The sequence below is a fragment of the Orcinus orca genome, chromosome 11, assembly GCF_937001465.1.
Source record: "Orcinus orca chromosome 11, mOrcOrc1.1, whole genome shotgun sequence".
Lineage (NCBI taxonomy): Eukaryota > Metazoa > Chordata > Mammalia > Artiodactyla > Delphinidae > Orcinus > Orcinus orca.
Window position 1 is genome coordinate 94,138,449 of NC_064569.1, and position 18,965 is coordinate 94,157,413.

General features: G+C 60.4%; 1 protein-coding gene across 3 annotated transcripts in view; it reads left to right on the forward strand.

Annotated features, from left to right (window-relative positions):
• Window positions 1–18,965, forward strand: part of CACNA1I (calcium voltage-gated channel subunit alpha1 I) — a 117,195-nt gene that overhangs the window by 70,353 nt on the left and 27,877 nt on the right. For all 3 annotated transcript variants that reach the window (XM_004279506.3, XM_049693894.1, XM_049693895.1), the window contains 9 exons: window positions 409–501; window positions 3,930–4,236; window positions 6,611–7,032; window positions 14,638–14,789; window positions 15,460–15,645; window positions 16,075–16,192; window positions 16,901–17,056; window positions 17,550–17,643; window positions 18,314–18,516. In XM_004279506.3, the coding sequence (XP_004279554.1) occupies window positions 409–501; window positions 3,930–4,236; window positions 6,611–7,032; window positions 14,638–14,789; window positions 15,460–15,645; window positions 16,075–16,192; window positions 16,901–17,056; window positions 17,550–17,643; window positions 18,314–18,516 (1,731 nt within the window). The remainder of the gene's footprint in view (window positions 1–408; window positions 502–3,929; window positions 4,237–6,610; window positions 7,033–14,637; window positions 14,790–15,459; window positions 15,646–16,074; window positions 16,193–16,900; window positions 17,057–17,549; window positions 17,644–18,313; window positions 18,517–18,965) is intronic.

The window sequence follows — 18,965 nt, forward strand, 5'->3', positions numbered from 1 at the left end:
GATCCCACACACTGAGGAAGCAGCCGAGGCTCAGAGAGTGGCCCAGGGGGTGAGCTGGAGCCGCAGCCCAGGGCCCCCTGCTTCCAGTCCTTCTGCCTTGGTGTGGAAGACTGGAAGGTGGGGGGCTCTGGAGCGAAAGGCACCAGGTTAAGTCCCTCGTCCACTCCTTCCTGGCTGTGTGACATTGAGCAAGTGTCCTACCCTTCTGAGCCTCCGTTTCCTCACTTGCGTGTTGGGGATGAGGATGGCTGCCCCGTGGAGCCCTTGGGAGAAGTACGAGGGGGGACACGTGTCGAGTGTCCCGGCACGCAGCGGGGCTTCTGTCGGGCAGCTTCCCCTTTGCTCCTGCCTTCCTGGAGGCTCAGCCGTCTCAGGCTCGCTCTCCTCTCTGCTCCGTCCTGGCTGCAGGTGATTACCCTGGAGGGCTGGGTGGAGATCATGTACTACGTGATGGACGCGCACTCCTTCTACAACTTCATCTATTTTATCCTGCTCATCATAGTAAGTGTCAGGGGAGCTGGGGCTCTCTGGGCAAAAGCTCGGGGACCCATGGGCCAGGGGACCCCAGAGTGGGGGCGGGGCTCTTTGGGAGTCCCCAGGGTGCCCCTGCAGAGCCCGAGTGCTGAGTGGGAGAGAGCAGGAGGGGCAGTTTGTAAATGCAGCCGAGCAGCAGGTGGCTGAGGGAGCTCGTCGGGGTGGCCGTGGAGGCATCCATCACTTCCGATTGCCTTCTCTTCTCATTTCTGGGCATTTAAGTCCACCCGCTGCTCCTGCCTGTGTTTCTCTGTCTCGTAGTCTCTGGGAATACATCCTTTTATGACCATAGCAGGGATGCAGCCTCAGGATGGGAGCGTCTCAAGGGCTCCAGCACCTCCCTCGTTTCCTGGGGTGGGAAGATGAGATGCTGTGACACGGAAGCCCGGGGCTGCTTCCCGGGCAGGGTCTGGAGGGGAAGCTGAGCCTGGTTGTGAACTGGTAGAACTCCCTGAAATTCTTGGAGGGACTCCCAGCTCTCGGGCAGCTCTGTCTTGTGGGGGAGACCTGGAGATGAAGGGGTGTTCTCTCTGCCCCCAGAGAGGGCCCGCTGTCTGGCCGGCGCCTCCCGCCTTCCCCTGCACGGTCTCCCCAGAACGAGCCCATCCACCTTGTCACGCCCGGGCGCAGCTTCAGCCACAGCGCAGTCCCCAGATGTCAAGGGGATTCCCTCCTGGGAGAGTCGCTGCTGGCCCCCTGCTGCTGCAGGGCTGCATCTCTGGTTTCCTGGCCGTGGGAGAGAGCGCGCTTGGGACTCCGGGGCAGCACCCCATCCTGGGCTGCTGGGACTTTGACCCGGGGGCTCAGAAGCCGACCTGAGACACCCCCGCTGTTGGCTTAGCTTCGATGCCTTCCTGGGGGTGCTGGGGCCTTGGACCCATGAGGAGACACCCTAGAGAGAAAGAGAGGGACCCAGGCTTTGTTCAGCATTGCCGTCCATCCACTGGCTTGTTCATTCCCTAGCACATTCGGGGAAGCCTGCTCTGTGCCAGGCCCTGAGCCGAGTGCTGGGTACTGAGCAGTGAGTCAGGCCCTCCCTGCCCCCTGGGAGCTCACAGCCTTGTGGGGGAAGATGGGCTACAGCAGACAGGTACCAGCCTGCATCTTAAGAGCCACCACCGAAGGAAGCCCAAGAGGCTGAGGGAGCCCACAGGAGGCCTCTCACCCGGCTTGGAGGAGGGATAGGGAAAGGGAGAGGCTTCCTGGAGGAGGTGATGGCAGAATTGAGCCTTCAAGGCTGGAGGGGGAAGAGCCAGAGGAAGAGGCTTCTGGGCAGGGGACGCCTCACAGAGACCCTGAGGCCAGACGGAATCCTGCAGTGGGGGGACTGTGAACCACTGAGGTTGCGAGAGGAGCCTTGAGTTCCAGAGAGAGGCTGGAGGACGCTTCATCGGCTTCTCCTCATGGACTTAGGGGTGGAGTCTGGGGTTGGTAACTCCCAGCATGACCCTGGGCAGGACCCTTAGCCCCCTGAGCTCACAGTGAAGCGGGGAACAGGGACGGCACCTGGCTCACGGGCCCTGGGGAGGGTTAGAGGAGACAGAGCTGGCGGCTGCACAGCCCCTGGCACACAGTACATGCTCAATAAACGTGTCCCGCTGCTATGATTGCTGCGACTACTGGGCCCGGGGGGCCCTGTCACGGGAGAAAGGGTGCTGGTAGGAGGCTGGGGAGGCTGAGTTTGCCAGCATCCAGCGAGCAGAGGCTGAGCGACCGTGCCGTTCTTCTAGCCTCACAACCCTGGCCACGCAGGGCCACCTGCTTGTTTCCCGGCTGTGGACCCTGAGCCCCAGACAGGTGAGGTGTCTGGCCTGGGCCACACAGCCGGTGAGGGGTCCTCAGCTTTGCACGCAGGTCCCCAGGACTCCTTCTGAGTGCAGAAGTCCTAAGCTCGTCCGAGCCTTATGTTTTTGATGGGGAAATGGAGGTCCAGAGGGAATGGGGAGCTGCCGGGTCACCCAGGGACAGCAGCCACAGAGGCGGGCTGGGTAGAGGCTGCCAGGTGTGAGCTCCCAGCGGACGGGGTGGGTCCGCGCCCCTCACACAGGCCTGCTGAGCGGGTCTCCAGGAAATGCGGAGAGAGCAAATGAGTGAGGCATCTTCTTACTCTAGAGGCAGGGGGTTTTCCCAGAGTCCTCTGGGCCAGGAAGCCCCCCCGCTCCCGCAACCCCTCCTGAGCCCCAGCTCCCCAGCTATGCTGTGGGGGAGAGGAAGGAAGGGGGATCAGTGACTGGGGCTGCGGCCTACAGGAACCTTCTGGCAGGCAGCCTGGAGGAGGGTGAAACGCACACTGCCCCCTCCCTCTGGCAGGTGAGAGTCTGCCGCTGAGTCTGTTCAAAGGCTTAGCATGTGCCTGGGAGGCGCCTGCCTCTGGAAACTGGGGCTCTTCTGCCTGCGGTGGCCCCTGGAGCTGGGCCCTGGGACTTGAGGTGGCAGATTCCTAGCACTAGCCAGGTAGCCTTTCCCCATCCAAGCCCAGATAAAGATGCCCAGCTAAGCCCTTTCTGAGGGAAGCTTGTCTTTTCTTGTCTGGAGGCCCAAAGTCAGGGCCGTAGTGAAGGCAGGGCTGGGGTGCGACTCAGGGCCCGGGTAGCCTGAGGGGGGCTGTGCCTCCCTCCCTGCCCTCAGCGCTGATGTCCCAGGTGGGAGGGCAGCCGTGGCCAAGGCCTAGGGGCCTGAGGGGAGAGGACTTGGAAGCAGGCCTCAGGGGGGCCTGGGGAGCTGCCTGGGCCACCGCTGTCCTGAGCCCCGGCCTCCTCCCAGAGCAAGGCCTCAGCGCTCTTTTCCTGTCCCTATCTGTGCCCGTGCCTCTCCGTCTCTCTGGGCGCTCCGCCCTCCCCTCCTCTCTCCCTGTCCCCACCCGCCCGTCACTTTGTGCTTCCCACACCCTCCGTTTCTGTCCTCTCTGAGCCTGTCTCACTCTCCCCTGGTGTCCCTCCTTGCCCTTGTCTGTCTGTACCCCCCTGTCTCTGGCTGTCTCTTTCCCTGTTCCATGTCTGGGATCCGCCCCTGCCCCTCCTCCGGTCTTCCTTTCGGCCTCTGTATCCCTCTGCTTCTCGCCCTGCCTCCGTCCCTCCATCTCCATCGCCGTCTCCCCGTCTCCATCGCCGTCTCCCCGTCTCCGTCGCCATCTCCCCGTCTCCGTCGCCATCTCCCCGTCTCCGTCGCCGTCTCCCCGTCTCCATCGCCGTCTCCCCGTCTCCGTCGCCGTCTCCCCATCTCCCCGTCTCCGTTGCCGTCTCCCCGTCTCCATCGCCGTCTCCCCGTCTCCATTGCCGTCTCCCCGTCTCTCTTTCTCCTTCTCCGTCTCCCTCTCCCACCCTCCCGCCCCTGCTCCCACCTCCTCTCACCCCACCGTCCCCTCTGTCCCTGTCCTCTCCTCCCGTTGGTCACAGGTGGGCTCCTTCTTCATGATCAACCTGTGCCTCGTTGTCATAGCGACCCAGTTCTCGGAGACCAAGCAGCGGGAACACCGGCTGATGTTGGAGCAGCGGCAGCGTGACCTGTCCTCCAGCACGGTGGCCAGCTATGCCGAGCCCGGCGACTGCTACGAGGAGATCTTCCAGTACGTCTGCCACATCCTGCGCAAGGCCAAGCGCCGGGCCCTGGGCCTCTACCAGGCCCTGCAGAGGCGGCGCCAGGCCCCGGGGGCACCCGGCTCCACCAAGCCCAAGCCCCACGTCAAGGAGCCCAGGCACTACAGTAAGTGGCCCACCTCCCCTGACCTCCAGGGTGCCCTGCGCAGGCCTCGTGTGCCTCTAGCTGGGGACTCAGAAAGAGCACTGTTTGCAAACGTGCCCTGTCTTCCCAGCACAAGCAGAGGTATCCAGCAAGTTCAGAACCCGGACCTTCCCCTGGTAGCTCCAGTCCACACTCCCGGGTTCCCTGCCCCCTTTCCTGACCACCTGCTGGTGCCTGGCCTGGGCTAGCCCTGCGCTTGGGGGACCTAGCCCTGCCCTGGAGGAATTTTCTTCGGATCCCACGTGTGCACAGAGACTCAACCTCCGCCCTGGGAACCACGCTTGAAAGAATGAACAATAGCCTATCCTTAGTCTTGTGAAACTATAAAATCCCTCCACCACTGTAGCCTGTCTCCGTTCTCACCCCGCTGATCCCCCATGGGTTCCTGTGGCCGCCTACCGGCTTGCTAGCACACCTGAGCAGCATGTCAGGCACCTGGAATGAAAGGGCCGTGGCCAGCCCTGCAGGGAGAGGCGGGGCATGCTGGGGACACACGAACACTGTGATCTGCTCCTGCCTTGGGGCCATTTCTCCTTCTCCACTGTAGACGGTTCCAGAGAGTTAGCTGCGTAGGCTTAAAAAGGGGTTTCCATTTGTTTCCTCATCTGTTCTAGAAAACAGTCCTGCGAAGGGAGCAGAGTGAGTAGTATTAGCCTCAGTGTTCAGATGGGAAAACTAACGTCCAGAGGGATGAAGGGGGTCCCTTAAGGTCACAGTGTCAGTGACCAAAGCTCGGCATTGGGGACGTCAGAGTTGCAGGCTCTGCTGAGCCCACCTCTCACGGGACGTGAACCGCTCCCGTAGGAGGAGGCAAAGGGCCACAGGAACAGGAGGTGGGCCCCACCCCAGGCCCAGTCCTGCCCCCAGGCAGTGCCCACAAGGAAGTCAGCCGGCATCAGCCTAGAGTAGGCGCAGCTGTGACGGTGGACGGCCCGGCTCCCCACCGTGGAGTGAGGATGAGGCCGTGCGCTGTGGGAGCCGGCCACCCCCAGGCCCTGCCCCTGCAGGTCTCACGTTCTGGGAACCTGAGGTTCTCGGAGGCAAGCTGGCGGCCAGCCGTCCAGGCGTGGTCTTGGAGGCTCCAGGTGGCCCGTGGGCTGGCCCAGCACGTGGACAGGGGAGCTGGGGGCGGGCAAGGCTGGCACCCCGCGTTCCTGGATGACGCGGGGAGGGGTGTTTACAGCTCAGGGCTTCCTGCTGCCGCCCATCGCCCTCTCCGTGGAAACCTCGTGGAGAGAAGCCCTAGACAGGCTTCTAGAGGGAGGCCGTGCCCCCTGCCCTGGGCCTTCGTGCCTCCCCCATCTCCCTTCCTTGGGAAACAAGTGTCAGGGGGCCCAGCCCCATGTACAGTTGGGCTGCGAAGGGCTTTGCCGTGACCTCCAGCACTGACGTGGCCCACCCTTGGGCTTCCGGCTGCCCCACCGGTCTAGAGGGTGACTGAGTCAGAGAGCCTTGTCCAGACACAGGGAGGTGTTTGGAAGCAAGTGTGGAAATGGACGGTAGACATTACAGGTTTTTCTTTCCCTTTAACGTCATTTATTTATATTTTGCTCCTCAAGCCAAACCTGTGTATTCTAGGAAAACACAGACAAATATAAAGAAGGAACCAAACTATCCAGAAAGAACCTCTCTGACACCCCTTCGAAATGGTTCACAGATCACAGAACGTGGGTCCAAGACCGGCCCAGCTTCTCGCCCTCTCCCTGGGCAGCTGGGGGGATGACAGCTCCTGCCCCCTCCCGGGTTAACCCCGACTCAGCTGTGTCGGGGGGAGTCGTAGGGGTGGTGCTTCTAGAGCAAGGGCTTGCCCCTGCCCCGGCTCCACGCTTCCTCCTTGGTGATAGGCCCCCCACACGGGCGGGAGAACCGAGGAATGCCGAGGCCACCTTGGCTTCCTCTGAGGGGTGTCTACCCTCCACAATGGCCTTTTCAGCCGTTTTCCAAGCTCCATGATATCATGAAGAGGACGGTGGGGAGGGGCTGGGGTTCCTGGAGGGTCTTTCAGTGACCACACTGGGGCCACGGGGCGGGAAGTGACAGGGCGAGGACACGGCTCTGGGCTCATCCCGCGTATTAACCACAGGATCCGCCCCGTGGCCCCGGTGTGTGGGTGTTCCTGGTGCCAGCTTTTCCTCGGGGGCCAACGAAGCCCAGAGGGTGAAGCTGTTTCCCCAGGACCCATGAGCCCCTTGGCCTCCAGGCAGGGCTGGCGGCTTCCAGGCAGACCCTGTGGGCACACGCGAGTGGTAACCCAGGTTGGGCCGGGCCTAGTGCGCGCGGGGGCCGCCTCCTGCGGGACCCGAGGCACCAACCCCGGCCTCGGCTTCTTTTCCAGAGCTGTGCCCCCGACACAGCCCCCCGGACTCGACGCTCCACACGCTGGTGCAGCCTGTCTCTGCCATTCTGGCCTCCGACCCCACCAGCTGCCCCCGCTGCCAGCACGAGGCGGGCCGGCCGCCCTCAGGCCTGGGCAGCAGCAACTCGGGCCAGGAGGGCTCAGGCTCTGGGGGCTCGGGCGGTGGCGAGGACGAGGCCGGCGAGCCCGGGGCCCGGAACGGTGAGGACGGGGCCTCCTTGGAGCTGGAGAAGGAGGACGAGGAGGGGCAGGAGGATGGGGCTGCCTGGCTGTGCGGAGACGTGTGGCGGGAGACACGAGCCAAGCTGCGGGGCATCGTGGAGAGCAAGTACTTCAACCGGGGCATCATGATGGCCATCCTGGTCAACACCGTCAGCATGGGCATTGAGCACCACCAGCAGGTGAGTGTCGGGAGGCGGGGCCCGCGGGGCCTGTCGAACGCCCGCCTTCTGTCTGTCTTCCCCTGACCTGCGTCCCCTTCAGCCACGTGACCTCAGTGCCCAGCCCAGGGCCAGGCACAGAGGGGGTGGAGCTCAGGGTCAACAAGTGACCGAATGGCCCCTTGGGGTGTGGACAGGGGGATGTGGTTCCTTTCCCTCTGAGCCTCCCAGCATGGACACCAGGTCCCCCACAACCCATCCCCCGCCAGTCCCTGCAGACTCCTAACTTCCATTTGTCGCCTCTCCATGTGACCCTCCCGTCTCTTCTCTCCAAAACGGCTGGAGTGGTCTTTCCAGAGACTGGGAGCGCCCCTGTCCCCAAACTTCCAGAGCGCCCACTGACCTTGGCAGAAAATTCAGACCTTTCCACTGATATTCAAGGCCCTTTGTGCTCCATCTGCGGCATATTGATACCTTCCGCAGGTGGGACGCCCTCCTGCCCCTCACGTCCCCCACTTACTCCCCGCCTCACCACAGCCCCACGGCACTGAGGGGCCCCAGGGGTGCCCTGCGGAGGCTGTCCCCCATCTCCCTTCTCGGCCAAACCTGTGGTTTCTTCTGTCTTCAGCTCTGGGTGCGTGGGGCGCAGGGAGGGTGTTGGCTGCGTTGATTGGTGTGTCCCAGGCCCCCTAGGCCATCGGGGGTACTGCTGGGGGTTCACAGGTGAGATGAGTTCAGAGAAAGGGTCCCCAATGGGGGATAGCACATGGAGGAGGGCATGGCTTCTGGGAAGTAGCAGGAGCACAGGGAGGATGTGTACAAGAGGGTCTTTGTGGGGACACAGGATGGAGGGCTCTGGGGGGTTCGCACAGATGTCCCCAATCCATAGGTCACACCCCGGGTGACAGCCCGGACAAGTCCAGCCCTGGATCCATTTGGAAAAACATCATTTTCTGCCTCCCACTGTCCCCCAGCTGCTAGGTGGGGTCCCTCCCTTAAGCTGCACCCCTTTCCTATGAGGCACTCCGTCTGGCAGTTGGCGACCCTGAGGCCCAGGGAGGGGATGTCACTGGCCCAAGGTCCCATAGCCAGTCAGGGGCCGAATTTGAACCCACATCTTTGTGTGGCAAGACTGACACCACCGCAGAGTTTAGGGTTTTGACGCCTCCTTGGCTTCCCCGTGGCCCTCTTTCTCCCCCGCTGTGCCCCGTGGGGGGCCACACTCTCGTTTCCCTCTTCATTCGCTCACCAGGCACTGTCTTCATTCAATTTACTTAGATGCGGCCCCTGGGGCTGCCGCCACGCTCTGCGCGGGGCTGCCTGTCTGCCAGTTATTCCGGCTTAACTAAGTGTCTCTGGGGAGGGCTGGGGCGGCTGTCTGCAGGGTAAAGCGGGTGAGACAGGCAAGCTGGGCCCCCTCGCCTAGGGTCTGCCCTTCTGGCCTTTGCCTGGCCCAGCCTCCCCGGGGAAGGCCCCACAGGGAACCTGCACTGTTGGGGTGCTGGCTCTAGCTTCTGGGTGGGGCAGCGCCAAGGGCGCCTGTCGCAGTCCTGCTACACCAGGGCCTGGGCACCATCCCTGCCGGTGGCTTGTGGAACCAGCTAGCAAGAGCCAGTTTTCTCATACTCAAGGATTTTGCAAGCCCGTCGTTATAAACAGTTGGTAGCTTGAAACTGGCCATGGTGGAAGTATTTACACCATGGAAATTGACATACGCTGCCAATCAGGGCGATATTTTTCAGAGGCCCGTTTGCCAGTGTACTACTGGTTCCTGCCTTCCCAGCCACCCCTTCACGGCCAGACACGGTGGCCAGGGTGGCTCCATCCTCTGGGTCCAGCTTCTCCCTCTCTCCGCAGCCCCAGCCTCAGGCCAGGCTATGGTCCCTGCCCAAGCCTCCTCAGGGTCTTCCTGCCTGGCCTGTCCCCCCTCACTTCTTCTGCCACGTCCTTTTGGGCAAACTTTCTTTTTTTTTTTTTTTTGGCGGTACGCGGGCCTCTCGCTGCTGTGACCTCTCCCGTTGCGGGGCACAGGCTCCGGACGCACAGGCTCAGCAGCCATGGCTCACGGGCCCAGCCGTTCCACGGCATGTGGGATCTTCCCGGACCGGGGCACGAACCTGTGTCCCCTGCATCGGCAGGTGGACTCTCAACCACTGCACCACCAGGGAAGAGGGCAAACTTTCTAGCCTCCAGACGGGGGAGCCTCTTCTCTCTGGCACCGTAGGACCCCTCTTGGTCCCCCCACTGGGTTGCCCTCAGCAGGTGCTCTCTGCCCCTTCAAAGGATCCTCCCTGGCTTTCTCATCCACAAGCAGGTGCCCTAACTTCGTGCCCTTTCCGTCATAGGGATTGGCTCCCTGGCACCAAGTGCCAGGCCGCGAGCCAGCCTGGTGTATTGAGTCCTCACAACCATCCTCAAGACAGGTCTTAACAACCCTCCTCTGCCCACCCCCCGCCCCCCCCCCGCCAATCCCGGCCGCACCTGAAGACCACCGCCAGAGAGCTGCAATTTGCCGCTCCAGGTCTGGGCTCCATCCCTGGTTCTGCTGTCGACTGGTAGGGTGGCCTTGGGCAAGTCACTTGGCCTCCTTCGGCCAGTGTCCCCCATCTGGAAATGGGCACAGAAACCCCCTACTCCCGGAGTAGCTGGGAGGGTTCGATGCGTTAAGAAGCCTGGCGTACAGTAGGTGCGCGCTTGTTAGGAAAGATTTGTGATACTTGTTGGAGCGTTACCCCACCACCCTCGGGGTAAGTTTACCAGCTGGTGTCTGGAGCCTCAAAAAATTATTAATTAAGGAAAAAGTGAGGGGGAGGGAGGATTTAAAAAATACTCTCTTTAAAGCAGCTCCGAGCGGCAGCCATTGTTTGGCCAAGCTCTGCGCAGGGCCTGCTTGTGGGGGGCGCGAGAAGTTCTGCTCCACACCCCTGGCTCCCACACGCTGCTGGCAGGAAGCCCTCCGCCCCTGAGGTTGTTCTGAGCAGCCCCTGAGGTGCTGCCTGCAGAGAGAGGTGGCCCAGGGCTGCCAGGGGCCAGGGAGAAAGGGGGGAGCTGGAGGAGAGGCCGGTGAACGCTCGCAGCCCCTCTCCCGCAAAGCAAGTGACTGCAGAGGGAGGCATCGTGGCGGCCCCTGCCGGCAGGGAGGTTGGTGTGGCCACCGGGTGGGGGCCCAGGGGGGCCGGTGGTGAGGGCAGGACAGAGCCTGGGCTTTGCTTTCCGGCTCCATCTGTGAAGTGGGGCCACCCCGGCCTCTGTGGTCACAGGTGCTCGAATGAGGTGAGACTGTGGGTGCCCGTGGTTTTTAGGTGGCCACTGCTGCTAAAATCACAAGGGAGTGTCACCAGGTTCCTCATGGCCACAGCTACTCCTTGCAGGGACTGGCCTAGGAGGAGGTGACAGGGGAAAGTGGGGGTCAGCCAGGCAGTGACCTGTGTGTGACCCATGAGGTGGTCAGATGGTGCAGAAGTCGGCATAGCCCTGGAGGGGAGTGGGCCCGGAACAGTCTGTGACTGAGGCTGCGTGACAGGCAGGTGGGCGGGGTCGGCTTGGGCAGCCAGATTTCTCTGTCATCATTTGCTGTCACATATCTTCCCGGTGTGATCCCCTCGGCAGCCCCCAGGGCAGGCGGGGTGAGTGTCTTGTCCCCACTGGGCAGATGGGGAAACCGAGGCTCAGAGAGGTGGACTGCCTTGCCCAGCGTGATGCGGTGAGAAGCTGAGATGCTGAGGTTGAATTGGAGGTTCCAGGAGGCCGACGGGAAGGGGTGGGGAGGCACTGCTCCTGGGAGCAGGCTCTCTCAGCCCCTCCCTCTCCCAGCATTCGCCCGTCCCGGCCCATGACTCCTCCGGAGCTGCACCAGGCTGTCCTGGAGCTAGAGGATGCTCACCACGTCGGACAACAAAGAGAGGGTCAGGCTTTATTCTCTTTTCAGCAGTCTCAGCAAGTCACTGCCAAGCCAGATCTGGGGTGACTCTGGGAAGAGGAAGATGGAGTGGCTCAGTACCTGACGTTCCAGCTCTGTGAGGACTTAGGGGAGAGAGACACCAACGTGAACTGCAGTTGGGGAAGACTTCCTGGAGGCGATGGCACTGGAGATGGATCCTAAAGGATGACTGGGATTTCATTAGACAAAGGAGGGACAGACGCAGGAGCATGGGCATTCCTACGAAAGACCCTGAGCCCTCAAGGAGGATGTGCCCATGGGGCAGGGCAGACAGCCCGAGAGGCCAGGGGCTGTCAATCCATGAAGGGTCTTGAGACTGGCTTTATCCTTAGGGCAGTGGGGAGCCATGGAAGGCTTGTAAGCAGGGCAGTGACCTGTCCGTGCTGAACTGGAGCCTGAAGTCAGAAGAGTGGTGCAGGTGAGGGCACCTGGGCCACGGGGAGGTGGGGCGGGCCAGAGGGAGGAGACCTGGGTTTGAGATCGAATTTTACCACTGCCTGGCTGTGGCCAGGGACAGTCACTTCTCTCTGAGCCTCAGGGTTCCTGGCTGTAAAATGTGGATGCTATAGGGTAATGTTTGAGCTTAGACAGGATAACCCGTGGAAAGTGCTCAGCACCGCCTGGCACATGGGAGGTGATTCAGCACCGGCTGCCATTGTTATCATGAGGACGATGTTGGGCTCAAGGGGTCCCTGGGGGCAGCTTGGAGACCCCTGTCCAGCTGGGCCCTTATCTGGCCCAGCAGAAGTGGCCAGAGGCTGGGCAGCTGGGCCTCCCAAGCCTGGCGTCCAGCAGGGATGAGCTGGCCCTGCCCCTGCCCCGTCTCCCTCTGCTTCTGGCCTCACCTTCAGGTTGCAGCCCCTCCTCAGCGGCCCTGTATCCTCCTGCCTCTGGCTTAACCTGGTTTTTCTGCCCTTCGGCACCTCCTCTTCCATGGGGTGGGCCTTTGCCATCTCCAGCCACCTCTCTGCAGTCTCTGCCTGTCTGTCTGTCTGCCTGCTCTCTCTCACTTTCTGGCTCTGTCTCTGACTCACAGTGCCATGATCTTGGTCTTTCATTATGTATTTATCTCTGTTTTTCTCTCTGTCTTGTCTCTCCACACCCTGCATTTGCTTCTCACTCCCTGGGTCTATATTTGTCTGTCTATCAGTCCACCTCTCTTTCGAGTCTTTCTCCATCTCTCTCGTGGCTGCCCTGTCCCTCTCCACATACCACCCCCTTTGGTCTCTCACTCACTGTGTATTTGTCAATCTCTCTCTCCCGCTCACTGTCTCTCTCAGAAAAATGCTCGTAGGAGTGATGGATGGTCCATTAGAAAAAGATTAACAGGTGTGCGCTCAACTAGAGAAACAGCTCTTGCGAGGGAGGAGGGGAGCAAGTGGGTGACCTACCTTTCGGGGAGAGCAGAGCTGCAGGCTCCGCATCTGTTTCAGGTGGGCGGGAGTGTGTGTGCAGTGCGTGTGGCCCAGAGCAGGGTGACTGCCATTACGGCCTGTCAGCATCCAAATCTTTCACCTCTGTTTTGGGGGGCTAGGAAATTGGTGGCTCTGAGTAGCATCTGGGCCCTGGCTCAGCCAGGGATGCCGGGCCCCAGCCCCTCCCCCACTGGGGGCCTCTCTCAGGGTCCCACTCCCCTTTTGGGACCATTCTGTGAGTCAGATGTAATTACAGATGGAAATGGTGCCTTCTCCTTTTATCTGGCCTTGAGAGGAGCCGGCAGTATTATTAGATTTCCCAGGCACCAGGCGGGAAGCGGGAGGGCTGGGTTGTTATTTTTTTCTCTTCTCCTTTTGGCCCAAGTGGAATCAAAGTCAGGTGCCTGAGGCCCTGTTGCTCGGCGCGGGGTGGGGGGGTGGGGCGTTGTGGGGAGGGTGGCTGGGCTGGGGTGGGCGGTGCTGATGCTGGGAACTCTCCCGCCTCCCAGCCCGAGTTCGGGCTGGTCTCTTTGCCTGGACAACCTTCTCTTCTCCCTGTCACCCACTCCCCCTCTCGGCTTTGAGGTGTCCCTGAGATGTCACTTTCTATAGGAAGCTGCTCCTGACTGCACTGCCCTGTTCCCCCAAACCACCCTCAAGTTCCCTCTGTTTTCATCCCCGCCGAGTGGTTTGTTAACCTGCACGATGGGCTTTGCCAGCGGAGCCTGCGCTTCTCAAGGGCAGGAAGAATGTGCTGATTCATTTACCGCCGCCCACCCCGGGTAGCACAAGCCCAGCCCCTGACGATGCTTGGGAGACCTGTGGAGTGCACGCAGTGATGAACAAGTGTATGATGGATGGACGAGTTCGGGGAGGTGTGGGTGTGGACACCGGGAGAGCAGTTTGGAGTCTGACTTAGTGGCTCTGCCACAGCCTTGCTGGGTGGCTCTGAGCAAGGCAGTTCCCTTCTCTGAGCCTCAGTTTCCTCATCTGTAAAATGGAGCTGCTAACAGTGGCCTCACAGATTGACTGTCAGCAACTGTGTTGGGGTCGAGCTCAACACGGACACATGTTCAGGCCTAACAAATGGCCCTTCCCTTCTCCGTGATTCAGGCGGATGGGCCAGGGCTGGGGGAGGGGCAGGGAGAGAAGGGGCTGGAGCCTTGTACGGCCCTCATCTTACTCCATTCCCTCGATTTATGGATGAGGAAACTGAGGCCCGGGCTGTTGGGGGGAGGACCTGGAACCCCACCCCCAGTCGTGGCCAACAGGGTGGCCTGTTTCATACACTGGGGTTCCTGGCGTGGTCCCACTTGCAGGGGTGTCACCTACTGCTAATAACCAGCAAGTAAACAGCTCCAGGGGCAGAGGTTGGATCTGTGGCCAGAGGGGCCAGTCTCCCTCTGAGCAGCTGGTGACTTTGACCCTTAACCTCTCTGGGCCTTCGTGTCCTCCTCTGAGAAGCGGGAGAAGTAAGCCCCACTGACCAGGTGGTCAGGTGGATTGAGATCCGTGGTGGCACACAGTAGGTGCACGGTCTCTGTCCTCCCTTCCCAGGGCAGATGGTCTCCAGCCACCCACAATCCTGAGATGGCCATTGCTAAGGAAGGAAGGAGGTGAGGGGAAGGCTGTGTAGGGAGGTCTGCACAGGCAGGGGTTAAGGGTGGAGACTTGGAGCCAGGCTGCCTGGGTTCAAACCCTGGCTCTGCCCCTTACTAACTGTGCAGTCTCAGGCAGGGGACTGGCCTTCTCTGAACCTGCTTCTTCATATGCATAATGGGCTCTCGTGAGGGACTAAGTTACATGACGCCTATGAAGTGCACAGGGCAGGTCCTGCACGTGCTCCCCAAATGGGTTAGGGTCGTGGGCAAACGGGGTTTCCGCAGCCACTGGTTTGCCTTCTTGTCTTTCTCTGTGTCTAGCCATGTAACCTCTGGCTTGTTTCTGAGCCTTAGTTTCCTTATCTGTAAAATGGGTATCATAATATGGCCCTTAGTGTGCAGTACCAGCATCATTGCCAACTTGGTGGAAGGTTAGCCCCATGTGTTCCCATCTCAGTGGACCTCTCAAGACAGCAGAGATGAGGGAGAGCTGTAGGTTTCTTGAGGCCAAGTGCAGGGGGAGGATGGAGCTCTGGCAAGGACACTGACCTGCAGGTCATGGAGCCGGGGTGGCAGAGCCGGGCCTTCCCGGAGGTTCTAGAGCTGATGGGTATCCCGGCAGCCCTCTGGCCTAACCGGGTCCCCGTTCCCTTCCCCAACACCCCCATAGCCCGAGGAGCTGACCAACATCCTGGAGATCTGCAACGTGGTCTTCACCAGCATGTTTGCCCTGGAGATGCTGCTGAAGCTGGCCGCCTTCGGGCTCTTTGACTACCTGCGGAACCCCTACAACATCTTCGACAGCATCATTGTCATCATCAGGTGCCGACCCCACCCCCACCCCAATCCCGCCCCTAGCCTGTGGGCCTAGAAACAGAACGGGGTGGGAGGGGGATTTAATGCACTGACCCCAGCCAGTAAATGAAGTACATAAGGTCAAAGGAAGCTAATTACACTGAAATACAGTTATCAAAATATTTGAAAATTTGTGATATAGCAGTGTATGCACTTCTGGATTAATTCATTAAATAGCAAGATACAGCAGTGGGTCCGTGACTACCATCATTCCAAAGAAAGGATGAGTATAAGTAATATCTGGAAACACCTGTATCGGCTGTCATGTGATAGAAAAGTATCAGTGATTTCGATTGGCCACGAGGTCACAGGAAGTGCTAATTCTCTGCTGTTTGTTGTTGACGTTCATAATCAAAAGAATGTTAAATCTCAAAAAGAGGTCAGTGATATTTATGCGCCATAGACTTCTTGCGGGGGGTGGTCCGTGGAATCCGGGTTCAGAGCCCTGGCTTCAGGGTGCCACGAGACGCAGTGACCTGTCAAACAATACCCATCGGATGAATGAGTGAACGAATGGAAGCTGTCCATCTCTCCGCCCACCTGGCCTCTCCTCCTTCCTTTGCCCTCGTCTCCTCCCGGCCTCCCTCTGACCCTTCCTGCCTCTCTCCCCTCCCCACCCCTGCCCGGCGGGCTGCAGCATCTGGGAGATTGTGGGCCAGGCGGACGGCGGGCTGTCGGTGCTGCGGACCTTCCGGCTGCTGCGGGTGCTGAAGCTGGTGCGCTTCATGCCTGCGCTGCGGCGGCAGCTCGTGGTGCTCATGAAGACCATGGACAATGTGGCCACCTTCTGCATGCTGCTCATGCTTTTCATCTTCATCTTCAGGTGAGTCCCGCCCACCCTGGGGCCACACCTGCGGGGCCTGCCGGGCCCGTGGGCAGAAACCTGGGGGAGTGTGGCTGGTTGAGCTTCTCCAGGCAACACCCCAGACCTGGATACGAATCCTGGCACCATCACTTAATCCCCTATGGCTCCGGGCGAGTACTGCCCCTCGGAGCCTCTGTGCTCACGTCTGTAAAATGGGACCAACACTGGCCCCTCCCATCTTAGTGGGTTGTTCTGAGAAGGAAACAAGGTGGGTAGCAGAGAGCTCTGTGTGTGTGAGTCCCCTGAGCCTCCTCTGTCTCTCCCCCAGCATCCTTGGACCAACACTGGCCCCTCCCATCTTAGTGCGTGGTTCTGAGAATGAAACAAGGTGGGTAGCAGAGAGCTCTGTGTGTGTGAGTCCCCTGAGCCACCCTGTCTCTCCCGCAGCATCCTTGGCATGCACATCTTTGGCTGCAAGTTCAGCCTCCGCACGGACACGGGAGACACCGTCCCTGACCGGAAGAACTTCGACTCCCTGCTGTGGGCCATTGTCACGGTGTTCCAGGTGAGCCCCAGCATGCGTCCATGGGCATCTGGGGAAGGGAGTTCTCCCAGGATCACTTTTTGGAGGTGCCCCAGCCTCAGAGAATCCAGGGGAGAGCAGTGGCCTGACAAGGAGGCCCCTCAACCCCGGCCTCCAGTGGCCAGACTGGCGCAGCGCTGGCTCTGGCAGCTGGACTGACTGCCCGCTGCCCGTCCCCGCCCCCTTGCTCCTGCCCTGAGACTGTGGGGTTAGGATTCTTCCCCGAGACTGTTTCCTCACGTGTACTGTGGCCATGGTTGAGTGGGTGTGTACACACAGGTGTGGTGGGGGCAGAAGGAACAAGGGGAGAAGGCAGGGTGGGCTTGTGCCCTGGGTGGTGGGATACGGTGCTGAGAGGGTGGGGCTGGGGAGCAGCCAGGAGGGAGCACCGGTCCGTGGGGCGCACGTGTCAGGGCAGGAGTGTGTGACATAGGCCTCGAGGGTGTGGGCGGGCCGGGCAGCAGGAAGAGGTGTGCGTGTGCGTGTGTGTGTGTGTGCGCGCACACACACACATGCACGTGCGTGATTCTGCGGCTCTGCCCCCAGCTAGGGCCGTGGTTTTCGAGGACCCTGGGTGTGCCCGAGCGTGTGTGAGCGGATGCTGTAGGTGCTCATGGGCTGCGGGGTGCCTGCACCTAGGGCACCCAGTGGGCTGGGGGGCCTGAGCTGTCCTCCCCCTTCCCCGCATAGATCCTTACCCAGGAGGACTGGAACGTCGTCCTCTACAATGGCATGGCCTCCACCTCCCCCTGGGCCTCCCTCTACTTCGTTGCCCTCATGACCTTCGGCAACTATGTGCTCTTCAACCTGCTGGTGGCCATCCTGGTGGAGGGCTTCCAGGCGGAGGTGACTGTGGCCCTGGTGGAGGAAGCACCCCTTTGGGGCCTGCACGAGACTGGGCGGGGGGTGGTCTGGATGGAGGAGGACTGCGATTCAAACATGTAGCAGGCAACAGGTCTCCAGAGGAGGGGGTTGCCAGTGAGGTGATGAGCTTCCCATCACAGGAGGCATGCAAGTGGGGGGAGATCTGCATCTAGGATCCCTGCCTCTCCCCCAGGGGTGTAGGCCTAGGCTTCTCCATCTCTGAGATCCTAAAGTCCCCAAGATCTGGGATTCTGGATCCTGCCTCCTTCATTTTCTGAGGCTTTGGGGACACTTACAATCAGGCAGATGTGGGTTTGTGGCCTAGGTCCTCGTTAGCTTCTCGCTTCCATTTTCTGAGCCTCAGTTTCCCCATCTGTAAAATGTGGGGGGGGGGGTGAAAACACCCATTGAAAAATTCAGGAGGGAGGGAAGGGCTAAGCTGACTTTTGTTCCAATGTGAGGGACGGTCTCCCAGGGCGACGCCAATCGCTCCTACTCGGACGAGGACCAGAGCTCATCCAACATGGAGGAGTTTGACAAGCTCCAGGAGGGCCTGGACAGTGGCGGAGGTAAATGGACCTCCACTCGTCACCTAGGAGGCCAGGACTCTTCCCCAGATCTAGTTGGGCAGAGGGCACAGCATCTGGTTTCCCCTCAAGCCAAGGCTCGGGACTGCTAATTCTCTATGGTTTGTTAGTTACATTTATAATTGAAAGAATTGCTAAATCTCCAAAGGTCAGTGACATTCATGGCTCTCCTGAATTCTAGGCACAGGGGTGGCTGCAGCCCACCCTCACCCCTCCATACAGCTGGCCTGTAGCGAAGAGCCTTGGGCCTCAGGATGCCTGGGTTTTGTTTAGCACCACTGCGCAGCTTGGAAGAAACCTCCCAGCCCAGGCTGTGTCCTTCTCAGTAACCGGGCTAAGCAGGCTCTGCCTTCTTCCTGCGCTGGGCATGGGAGTGAGGTTCCTATGTTGGGTGAAGCTCGGAGCTGGCCCTGAACACAGAAGGCAAGGGATCCACTCATCCAAAAATAAAGCTGAGAGCCTTGCAAATGGGGCAGAGGGGAGGCACATGTGATGGGGTCCAAGCAGGAGGACTTCCTGGTGGAGGAGGTCTCTCCAGAAAAACTCTTCATTTCTGTTACTGTCCCTGTCTGTTTCTTTGTCTCATGGCTTCTTTTGCTCTTGTTCTGTCCTCTTGTCTGCTCCTCCCTCTGTCTCTATCTGAACCCTCCAGATCCCAAGCTCTGCCCAATCCCCATGACCCCCAATGGGCACCTGGACCCCAATCTCCCACTGGGTGGACATCTGGGCCCCACTGGGGCTGCAGCATCCGCCCCCCGCCTCTCGCTGCAGCCAGACCCCGTGCTAATGGCCTTGGGCTCCCGCAAGAGCAGTGTCATGTCACTGGGGAGGGTGAGCTACGACCAGCGCTCCCTGGTGAGTCCTCGTGGGGTGCTCTGGTTGGCTACTCCCTGCTGGGTGTGTGCTGAGGGACCCTGAGAAGTGTCTGCCAGTCCAGCCTCAGACTGGTACCTAGGCTTAGGGCACCAGACTGCCCAGCCAGAAACAGGCAGGGACCATGTCTGTTGCTTTCCTGGGTGCCCAGGGACAGAGCAGGACCTGGCAACAAGGAATGAGTGAGTGAATGAACGAATAGTGCCTGTGGGTCTGGTGTAGAGAGGTGGGTTTTTGTTTTAGCAGCAATGTGTAGGGTTAAGAGCCGGTCCTTGGGGTTGGGCAGACCTGAGCTTGTATCTGGCCTCTGCCACTGCCAAACTTTGTAACCATGACCAAGTTACAGCCCTTCTTGAGCCTCAGTTTCCCTTCCTATAAAATGGGAAGATGCCCTGACTTACTGTACTGTTATCAAGGGAAGGGAGGTGGCA